The 12094-nt window shown below is 38.0% G+C and overlaps 1 protein-coding gene across 4 annotated transcripts in view; it reads right to left on the bottom strand.

Annotated features, from left to right (window-relative positions):
- Positions 1 to 12094, bottom strand: part of GRIA1 (glutamate ionotropic receptor AMPA type subunit 1) — a 344210-nt gene that overhangs the window by 150219 nt on the left and 181897 nt on the right. For all 4 annotated transcript variants that reach the window (XM_044661775.1, XM_044661774.1, XM_044661773.1 and 1 more), the window contains one exon: positions 8514 to 8567. In XM_044661775.1, coding sequence (XP_044517710.1) covers positions 8514 to 8567 — 54 coding nt within the window. The remainder of the gene's footprint in view (positions 1 to 8513; positions 8568 to 12094) is intronic.

Below are 12094 nucleotides of genomic sequence, written 5' to 3' on the forward strand. Positions count from 1 at the left end.
GAAGTCATTGATGACAATGTTGAATGGCACATGGATATGGACAGATATTTAGCATTTATACAACACTTTAACGTTTGCAAATCACTGTGCATATATCATCTTTAAGAGATACTATTACTCCCACTTTCAAGAAAAGGAAACTGAGGCTGGGAGAGGTTAAGTGAGTTCCCCAAGGTCAGTTGATGAAGAGTTAGAAGAGTGAAGTTGGCTAAAAGTATTTGTGGCAGGATTTGAATTGATGATATATTCCTGACTCTGAGCCCAGTGCTCTTACCCACTGTGCCACTCAGATCCATGAGGTACTCCACTAGAGACTGTCCTTTAGCATCAATTCACTAGTTAGCATTCACTGGATTTGGTCTTTCAATTAGCTGCTAACTATCATCTATCCCACATCATTTCATCTTATTCACAGGAATAGCATGAAGAATTGTTTGCTAAAATCCTTTATGTGTGAGACACTCTGTTAAGTACTTTATAAAAATTATCTCATTTAATTTTCACAACAACCCTAAGAGGTATGTGCTATTATTATCTCCATTTCATAGTTGAGAAAAGTGAGGCAGAGGTTAAGTGACTTCCCCAGGGTCATATAGCTAGGAAGTGTCTGAGGCTGGTTTTGAATCAGATCTTCCCAACACCAGACCCAGCTTTACCCACTAGCCATGGCATCATCTACCTGCCTCAATTAAAAGTATGTAGGCATGTCTACAATATTCCTCTAATCAGTCTAGCAACCCTGTCAAAAAAAAAAAGGAAATAAGGTTGGTCTGACATGATTTATTCTTGATGAATAATCCTTTTTGGAGTAGTAATAATTATCATTTCCCTTTTTAAGTGCTCAAAAATCATTCCTTTCATAACACACTGCCAGGATCATCAAAGTTAAGCCTAGAGTTTGAAGAATTTACCTTTGTTTTTGCCCTCCTTAAAAACAAAACAAAACAGGACCATGTTCTTCCATTTCCCTTCTCTAAGGTTTCTGAAAGATTCCTAAGGTCAGCTCCCAAATATATCCACAAGTTCTATCAGTATGATGGGATAGTTTGGGTAGAACTTCCTTTGGGAAGTGTATTGTTCTATTATCTTGTCTTCTTATCCTGGATTATTATTTATTCTGACTTTATTTCCCTTCTAACTGCTTTTCTTATGTCTTTCTTAATCTAAAGAGCATGCTCATTGGTGGAGAAAATGGTTGGATGCTTGTTGTCCTTTGTTCTCAAAGAAAAGCAGATTGATATCACTGGCGATATCTTCTGACTCAAACATAAATTGGAATTAAGTGAAGCAGAATTGTACAGAGTTATGGGCCTCATTCTCTCTTCCTGACTTGGTTTGATAACACATTAAGATGATGACATCCCTAAGGAAAGGGACCCTGTTTTATATTTCTATTGTATCTGCCACGGTGCCAAAAGCGGGCTTTGGCACCAAGGAAATAATTAATAAAGGAGCTGTTTGATATAATGGAAAGAATGCTGAATGTAGTGTTAGGAATCCTGGGATTGATACAGTTTATAACTAAGGGACCTTGGGTAAGTCATTTAATCTCTTTAGGTCTCAATTTCTTAATCTGTAAGATGTACTGTTTTTTGGGGATGGAGTTTTAAAAATTTTTGTACACATAACAAGATCCATGAGGAATTAAAAAAACATTCAACTACCCCCCCAAAAAAAAACAACCTGGTTGCTTTTTGTGACTCACAAATCCTGACATTTTTATAGTGAGGATTAAAAAAAACACATAAAAAGAAACAAACAAAAAAAGAATTCCAAACCTTTTCAAACAGAACTATTAAAATTTACATTTTCTCTTTCCACTGGACACAGTGGATTCCAATGGTGAGAGTTACAATTCATCTTTTCCACTTGGAGATTTTTTTCTTTGTTTCTTTCTCTTCCTCTGCATCCATATCATCAACTTCATCTTCTGATGTGTCTTCTGTTATACTGTCTTGCTGGTCTTTTTTGACTCTTCTTCAACTTTTACATCAGGGTCAAATCTAAACGAAGCATCCTTTCAATCCTGTCACTGTATTCTTTGGTATTTAGTTTGTGTTGCTGTTTCAAATAGAACTATAGCAAAGTCTAAAACCATTTTGCCATCTTCATTTTCTTTAACCTGCTTGAACATATTTTTATCAGTGGATGTCTAAATATATAAAGAATATACTTTATAACTTGTAAAATTAAGTGCTGCAGAAATGTGAACTGTTATTACTAGTATATCAAGATGGAAACTTATTGTTCAGAATGAAGGTGGTAGTAGCCACACTAACACCCTCTCTGCATTTGTACCCCATCTGGAGTAACATATTTAGTTCTGGGTACCACATTTCTAGAAGGACACTGACAATCTGGAGTGAAACCAGAGGAAGGCTGACTAGGATGGTGAGGACACTGGAAATGTCATGTCATACAAGGATACGGTTAGCTTGGAGATGAAAAAATTAAGAGTATTGGATTTGGAATCATAAGATCTGAATTCAAATCCTGGCTCAGCTAGTTATTTCTAATGTGAATTTGGGTGAGTTAAATTCTCTGAGCCTTCATTTTTTCATTTGCTAAATAAGGAGGTTGGATTTTATGATCTTTTATTTCCCATCCTCCTCTAAATCCTCTGATCAATGTTTTTCAAGTATCTGAAAGGGTGTCGCAAGACAGATGGAAGAGACAATCTGTGTGGCAAAATTCGAATTGGTGGGTGGGCATTCCAGAGAAGAGCTTCCTAACAACTAGAACTCTTTGTTTTTCTGGCATTTGATGATAAACTCACATTTTCATAATGGCTTAAGTTTTTATGAAGCAGTTATCTCAAAATAAACTTGCAAATTTGGTAATGTGAAAGCATCATTATTATTGTTATCATTTTGTAGGTCAGAAAACTAAAGCTTAAAGAGGGTTAAGTGAGTTGGTTAAGGTTACAGAGCAGTGAAGTAGTAGAGCAAAGAGTCCAACGCAGGTCTTCAGATGTGGGTCCAGCTGATCCCTTTTGCAGCACCACTGAAAATGAGCTGCATGCTACTGAGAATAGTGGGTAAGCTGCATTAGATGCAAGGAGCAGATAGATCCCACTGTGTTTGTTAGAAAATCAAAAGTTCATGGTTTCATTTGGGCTTGACAAAGAAGTCCTAGTCATCGGTTGAAATCTGATGAATGCTGGAAAACACAGATGATCCCTGGTCCCTATACCACCCAAAAGAAGAAAAGCATCTCATGCCATCTATTGCTTTTTCTTTTTTACTTTTAGGCTTCAGTCTCGTCAAGTATCCTTAAGGAACAATGGTATCAAAGCCCAACTGTGTCAACTGGCTCTGGCTTGTTCCATGTTTCTTGCTGATTTGCTAAATTAGAATTTCCTATTTGGACATGTCTCTCAAGTTTGGTGATTCAGACCTCCTTTTTCCTTCTCAATAGCTGATTTTCAAGGTTTGATTTCTAGAAAACCCTTATTGCCTCGGAATCCGGTAATAGGTTTTTCTCCCTTCTGTGACACTCTAAGCTGGACAAGAGAAGATGTGTATATGTGATGTGTTTGTATGTGTATGTATGTACACACATGCATGCATATGATCATATTCATCACATTGTGCGACTCAAAGGGCAGGTAATCACTTTCAGTTCTAACAGTGTTATGTTCTAAGCTCCCTCCTACTTCTAGCATTCTACATTTTAAGGTTCCCTTCAGTTCTAATATTCCATGTCCTAAATCCTTGCCAACCATGTCCTCCTGTGCTCTGAGACCCCATCAGCTAGAACATTCTTGTCACCAGATTGTGTTCCTATAAGTAGGTGGTTGTCCAAAACTCTTAGGCTGTCACTTTGTGACTGTGGAACAAAGCAGTGAATAATAATTCTGTAATCTCTCTCCTCCCCCAACGCTGACAATAAATCTTTCCCACGTATCCCTGGGGCATAACTCCCTCACTATACTCCAACAATAAATACTTTGAAGTATGTGGTCTGTAACACAGAGCACCAGGATAATTATGTGGCCTGCATTTTTTTTTCCTTTGCAATTTATAAATTACATTATTTTTCTAAAAGGGAAAGAAAACACACCAGCAATCATGCTTCAAACTGAATTAATTAGTCATTTGAAGCCTAATTATCAACTAATCTATTTGAGCATATACGAATTCTGTGTTTAAATACTATTTGCAATTTACATCCCATTAGTTCGAAGTTTCATGGATAGCTGTGAGGAGAGAAGCAATTCTAGTGGAAAATGGAGACTGAATGATTACTTTGGAAACAAGAGAAACTCTGGGTGAGTAGTAGCCCACACAGTGGAATGTGGATCCCAAACCCTATTCAGGAATTCTTAGGAAACGATTTAGTGATTGTTGATTGTTTCCTTTAGATAGCATATCACCTGGTTACTTCCCCATACACAAAGGGAGATTAGGGGGTCACTTCTGAGGTTTGAATTTGGGGTGCTCTAACCCTAATGGTTCTTCTCCATTGGCTTGCTATTCTATTTTGAGGCAAGTCATGTAATTCCCAGGAGGCTCCAGTTATTGAAAATCCAAGCATTCTCATGTAGGGATAGTAATATCATTTCTATGTTATTACTTTCCTGCTATTTTTTATTATGAACTTTTAAACATTCATTGACAAACATTATTTTCTTTTTTATAAAGGATGTTTCAACATCTTTGTAAGGTAGATAGTGTAATAGTTTTTTTTTGTTGTTGTTGTTGTTTTGTTTTTGCTCATTTCACCAGGGAGGAAACAGACATTCAGAGTGGTTAAGTGACTGACCCCTAATCACACAGTTAGTGAATGGCTGAGTTGAAATAATAGCAAGAAATGCAAGTGAAAGGAAATACCACATTGGTGAGGTTAGGGGACCTGGGCTGAAGTCTGAGATTGGTAGAAGGGAAGCATTTTGGAAATCTTTCAGCATTATTTGGATGTAAGCCATCATCACTGTTTTAGTCAAGGGGTGCTCTTTCAAGGGGCAGACACCAAACACTCCTACAGCCCTAGACTGACACAATTAGTGGCAATTTCCTGCTATTTATCTCCAAGCAGAACACAGACTTCTACCTCCTATCCCCAGGAATCCAGACTAACTGAATGTAGCCCCAAGGAAGCAGAGAAAACATTTACTTAAGTAAGAATCAAAAGCCAGGATAACACTAACAACTTGCACACTCTGTGAGAAAGCCTTCTCTCCCTTTCTTCCTGGCCTTAAACTCTCAAATCTGGGGCAGCTGGGTGGCTCGATGGATAGGGAGCCAGGCCTAGGGACAGAAGCTCCTGAGTTCAAATCTGAGAGGTACTTCCTAGCTGTGAGACCTTGGGTAAGTCACTTAACCTCAATTGCCTAGCCCTTATTGCTCTTCTCCCTTGGAAAAGATTTTTGATTCTATTGATTCTAAGATGGAAGATAAGGGTTTGAAAAAAACCTTCAAAAACAAAAAACTCAAACCTTTAAAATCAAATACAGACTCTGCTGCTGCAAAGTGAGGGGGCTAGTTCTTAATCACTATTGGCCCTCTACTGTCCATTCGCTTATTAAAAAATCTAAAAAGGTGAAATTGCTTGCAGGTTTATTTGTTGCTGTCAATGTTAAATTCCACCCACTGGTGCATTATTATCCACTGTATAGCTCTCATGGTTAACATCTGGTTCTTCAGAAAAGAAAAAAAAATGCATGCAGGACACACTTTCAAATTTAATCAGCATTATTATTATTATTTCCTCCATCACCTTCTTAAATTTAGACTATCAGCAAAATGGCAAACCAAGGCCTGATTTGTATTGTTTTCTAATTTCAGAGGTATAAATGCTCACACTGAAAATTTAATCTTTCGACTGCAGGATGTATATTGATTTTTCATTTTTCTATCTTGTTAAAAAAGGTTTCAAAGATTTAAAAATTCTATTCCTTTAATGATTATTTTAAGTTTTTACTTAGGTTTTTTTTCTTAGTTTTACCTTGCCTTGAGAGATGAATAATAAAGTATTTTATATTAAAAAAAGAAAAAAAAAAAGAAAATTTAACAATCTTCTCTCAGGAGCTAGGATCAGGAGCTGATCCTAGCAAACTCCTGATCTCAATCCCTATCCAAGTCTGTGATGCTCCTGATAAGAGAGCAAGGAGTCACTCTAGCAGTGATCCAGTGGCTCTCAGGAAACCATTGTGAGGGTCCTGTGACCTTTGATCACCAAATTACACATATATATGCATATATATGTATGTGTGTATGTGTATGCATTTATACATATATGATATTAAACATTTCCATTTCACGTGCATTTATATTGATTAACATAATACAGAGTTTCTGATCTAAGGAGAAATTCCCTGGGCTAAATATGTATCCTTTTCATCCTAATCTCCAATGGCTACACAATACATTTGGCAAATGGAACCTACTACATCCTCCCTGTCCCTCCCTCTAGGTAGGTAATTACCTAGACCTCTTTCACAGTGTGGAGAAAAAGTACAGGATGTGGTCATGATTCATCTTTTCATAGGGGGTTGGAGGGGTGGTACTAGAATTAAAAGCATCATTCCAGGTACAGAAGAGGATTCTGACACAGACCTCTCCAGGATGGAAAGGACAAGGCTTTGAAAGCAGGCTCTCATGGATCACTCTCCTGCCAAGTCATCATCCCCTCCTCCCAAAATGAGCAAGAAAAAAAGATCATGATCATGAAGGAGACTTAGAAAACAAAACAAAGCTAGATCTATATTCTCATTTGTAGAAGGAGCTGCCTAGGAGAAGACTTCCTCTAACAATGAAAATCAGCACCTTTTCTGCAAGTTAAAGTGCTCAAGAGTGACCTGGGTCATAGAGAGTTTATGACTTGTCCAGGGTCACATAGCAGATATGTATAAAAAGCAGGACTTGAATCTACCTCTTTCTGATTGAGATTATCCACTCTCTGTATTCATGATGCTGTTACTTTTTTTTTTTATCAAAGAGATACAAATTTGTAAGAATAGTCCTTCCATCAACCTGAAACATACAAATTCAACTAATGGGTCACAAAGACACTGCTCCTTCATTTCTAATTATTTCACAAATTATTCACTTTTGCTTGATATGTGAAAGTTTGAGAAAGGGAATAAGTATTTATATAATGTTTACTACGTACCAGGCACTGAACTAAGCACTTACAGATATTCTCTTCTTTCATCTGAATTGATATGTTTTGAATGACAGTAATCAAACAATCAATAAACAATAAAAATATTAATCACTTACTAATTATCAGGCACTGTGCTAAGTGCTGGGAATATAAAATGACTCAAAAGACAGTTTCTGTTCTCAGAGAGCTTATAGTCTTATGGGGAAGATAGCATCAAAGCACATAACTACAAAGCAAGCTATATAAAACGAATAGGTAATAATTAATACGGGGAAGGACCTAGAATTTAGACAAGTTAGGAAAGGATTCTGTAGGTTGGATTTTAGTTGGGACTTTGGGAAAGTCATGGAGTTCAGTAGTCAGGGTGGAGGAAGATGACTGTTTTATGTATGTAGGATAGCCAGATAAAATGCCTAGAGATGAGAGATGGGGTGCCTTGTTTATGGAACAGCTTGGGGACGGGCAATGCCACTGGATCAAAGAGTATGACAACAGGGAATAAGGTATAAGAATATAGGTGCAACTATAGGAAGGGGCTAGGTTATGAAAGGCTTTGAATGCCAACTAGGACATTTTCTATTTGATTCTGGATGCAATTGGGAGACAAAGGAGTTCATTTAGTAAAAAGGTGGTTATCTGGTCAGATCTGCACTTTAGGAAAATCACTTTGGTGGCTGGAGGATAGATTGGAGTGGGGAGACTTCAGATAGGCAGACCCACCAGCAGGCTATTTTGATAGTCCAGAGCTGGGGTGATGAGGGTCTGCAGTAGAGTGGTGGCAGTGCCAGAGGACAGAAGGGGGCGTATTGGGGAGAAGTGCAAAAATGAAATCAATAGGCTTTGGCAACAGCATGAGCCTGAGGGACTGGGAGGATGTCATTGCGTTTTATCCTAACAGGGAAGGTAGGAGGAGAGAGTATTTGGAGGAAAACATAATGAATTCTATTTTGGACATATTGAATTTAATGAATTTAAGATGCCTCTTGGACATCTAGTTCTAGATATCTGAAGGGCAGGTGGAGATGGGAGATGGAAGCCAACTCAGGATAAGTAGATTTAAGAATCATTGGCAGAGAAATGATAACTAAATCAATGGGATCTGATGAGATCACCCAAGGAAGCAGTGTTAGGAAAAAAGAAAAGGGTCAAGGATTGGAAGCTGGAAATGGGATGGTTAATGAATACCCACAAAGCAACCCATTCTTACTGAAGAAGATTTGGAAAGTGAAAATAATATCTGTAAGGTTTCCATCATTAACTTCTCGAGGGCTATTGTCTGTTTAAAGGGTCCATAGGCTAGGACCACAATCAGGGTCAGGACTGAAAAGGAGAACCGCCATTCACTTAGACACACAGAAATAAGACCAGTCACTGAGCCACAGATGACCCAATGGTGAAAAACTTACCAGGTTTGCTAGGATGTAGTGGTAGCCGATCCCATTCTTTTCCATTTTTATGATCTACAACAGTACAAAACAAAAGTGAGTTAGAAAAAGTCATCATGTTTGTGTTATAGCTATCCTGGTTCAATGCAAGTTCTTTCCTATAGGAAACCTCCATGTCTACTCCAGCAACAGTGGTTTCTGTCTCATATTAACTCTTTTTTTTGAGCCCTCCAGTAATTACTGTTAATACCACTCGTTCATCACTCAGCACGTGTCTTCTATCTCTCATATTTTTAGTTACCTTAAAATGTGTCATTTTTATACCTTGTAAGATCGTGGAAGGCAAGGTCTACGTCTTGATGCATCTTTCTATCTCTACTGTAGAGATCCTCTGAACCTGTTTAAATCCAAATTTTTAAGGTCTGTCTCAGATGCCACTTTCTCTAGGAAGCTTCTCATGATGTCTTTCCTTTCCTTTTCCCTTCCCTCCTTCTCTCCCCTCCTTTTTGTTTCTCCCCCCTCCCCTTCTCTCTGACTGAGTTTTCCTCTCTTACCCAGGCTGGAAGTTCAGTTACTATTCACAGGTTTGATTTCACTACTGATCAGCATGGGAGCTATGTCCTGCACTATTTTTGACCTGAGCCGATTTTACTTCCTTAGGCAGCTCTGAGGCTTTTTGTTCCTGAGGGCTTATTGTATTGGTACCACACTTATTCTGGATGCTTGTCTGGGTTACTACTGTAGCTCAGAGTTCCTAGGCTGGTAGAAGGGATAATAGGCATCTACCACCATGTCTGATTGATTTTTCGCCCAGTAGGTTCTCGTTCCATCCATCCATCCATCCATCTATCTGCCTAGGTATTGAATCATAGAATCTCTGATTTGGGAGGAGCCCCAGAGACTCTATTCTAATATTTTTCCTAAGTCACCATCCTTGACAAAGCGAAGGTGGAAAAATAAATCAAGGAATGATGCCTGGTAAAGGAGGCACTTGTTCTGGGGCCTCGAATGCTAGGCAGAATTTAAACAAGTAGAGCTAGTGGGAGAGCAACGAAGGGATAGAAGGGTAAGGAGCAAAGGCACAAGTAAACAATGAAAAAGCAGTAAAAGCTAAAGAGAGAAGGAGTTTGGTCACTTCTGGTCCCGACTAAACCATCATTGCTGTTCCCTAGACCCTGGTCCTACAAAAGGACTCTGGGGGAGAAGTGCAGAATGACGTGGCTATCCCTGGCATATGGTGTCCAGGATTAGAAGCCTCCTTCACCACATAAAACCCTCCTCTCTCCTGGTCCAATCATCTGAGGGGGCTCCACCTAGGAGAACCCATTGACAGAGGCATTTTCACACCAGCATTCTAATTTGGGGTTTGTGGCTAATTTAATCTACATGCATCTCCATCCTTGGTACTTTTCCTGTATTTTGGCATGCCAATTACCTTCTGTTCCCCTAACCCCTGTGGATATGAGTCACCAGCAGCTTAAACAAAAGCTCCTTTCTCCCCGTCACCTTTGCTCTTATTCTTATCCCAGCCCAGTTTAATTCTTCAATATTTCTTGCCTTTCTCTTTCCTCCCTTTCTATCATACTTCCTGGAACCCTTGCTTTATTATTAACACATTCGCTTTCACCCAGAGAACATCAGGTCATACTCTTTTCACCTTCAAGTGCTCCCAGAAATTTGACTCCCTCCTGAAGACACCTCTTTCTTTTCCATTATTTTCAGTATTAGTTGTTCCTTTTTTCATCCCCCCAGGGAACTAGGCTCCAAAACTCATCTCTTGACAATTATTACCTGAGTATTCTTGGGTAAGTCATTTAACTTCCATGGCCTTCAGTTTCTTTATCTGTAAAATGAGGGGCTTGACCCAGATGGCTTCTGAGGTCTCTTCTAGCTTTTTATCTATGTTCTTCTTCCTGACAAAGCAGGAAGTCCAAAGCAAAAGTCAGCATGCTCCTTGCTCCCTCCTAATACTTTTGCCATCATCACTTTGTTACCTCTGAAGTTTCCTCTCCCTGGCTGGGTCACACTGTCTGGATTCTTCTTGTTGCTATCTATTGGTCTCCAAGTCATCTGTCCTCCTTTCTTTTAATTATTAAAAAAAATTAATGTCTTTATTTGCTTTTCCTTCCGAAGCCCTACCCACCCCCCACTACACTGCAAGAGAAAAGAATAACAAAACCTCTAATAACAAATATGCAATAGTCAAACAAAACAAATTCCCATACTGGCCATATTTAAAATGTATGTTTCATTCTGCATTTTAAGTTTGTTACCTTTCTGTGTAAGGAGGTGGGTAGTATTCTTCATCATGGGTCCTCAGGAATCATAGTTGGACATTGCATTGATCAGAGTTCTTAAGTTTTTCATTGTTGTTGTGTTTTACAATATTGCTATTATTTTTTAAATTATTCTCTTGGTTCTACCCATTTAACTTTTCATCAGTTTATGCAAGTGACTCAAGGTTCCTTTGAAACTGTCCCTTTTGCCATTTCTTATGGGACAATAGTATTTAATTACATTCAGATACCATAATTGTTCAGCCATTCTTCAATTGTTGGGAACAATCCCCAACAAAAAAGTGTTGCTATAAATATTCTTGTACATATTTGTCCTTTTCCTTTCTCTTTGATCTATTTGGGGATATAGGCCTTATAGCATTCCTCCTTCTTAATGAGTACAATACCTAGAACACAGACTTCCTCTCTACTTTATTCCTTAACATCATTAATATTCTGGTTGATTCTTCTTTAAACACTGGCTGTCAAGTCAATCTTATTTAAAGCCTATGACTTTCCTTTTTTATAATAGCCACAACTAAGAGTGGTCATATTTAGCCCTGATCAATAACCACAGACTACTCTACCTCCCTGATCTCAGTAATTAATACAGTATCTCATACACTGTAGATGTTTAATAAGTGTTTTTTAACTAATTGATGCATATTATTTGACCAATGATACCAATACAAATATATTCTAAGGAGATAAAAAACAGAGAAAAAAGTCCTGTATGTAAAAAATATTGACAACAGGAATTTTGGGGGTAATCAAAAACTGGAAGGAAAATGGGTGTTCATCAGTAAGGGAATGGCTGAACAATTTATGATAAATGAACATAATACAATATTATTATGGCATAACAAATGATGAATACAAAGAATTTATAGAAGCTTGAGAGTCTTAAAAAGGGATACAAAGCAAAGCAAAGAAAGCATTTTCAGAGAAGAATTTATGAGATGATCACCGTAATGAAAAGGAGAACAAAAATGAAAGGCTTCCAAACTCTGATCACTGAAGTCCCCAATCATGACTTCAAAGGACTGATGATGAAGTATGATTCTTATTTATTGGCAAAGGGTGATGAGCTATTGGTACAGAATGTACCATTTTAATATTTGACCAATGGGTTAATTGCTTTGCTTGACTGAATTTATTTAAGGTGAAAGGGGGGAGATCTAATTGTAGGGACAATCATTGGGAAGTGCCAGTGACATAGAAACAAAAATGAGCATCAGTAAAATACTTATAAAGAAAGATAAAAAGAAACCTCCTTCTATCAATGCATATCATCAACTCTCTAATATAGCCTAGAGCAGAGAATAT

Source organism: Gracilinanus agilis, chromosome 2, assembly GCF_016433145.1.
Source record: "Gracilinanus agilis isolate LMUSP501 chromosome 2, AgileGrace, whole genome shotgun sequence".
Taxonomy (NCBI): domain Eukaryota; kingdom Metazoa; phylum Chordata; class Mammalia; order Didelphimorphia; family Didelphidae; genus Gracilinanus; species Gracilinanus agilis.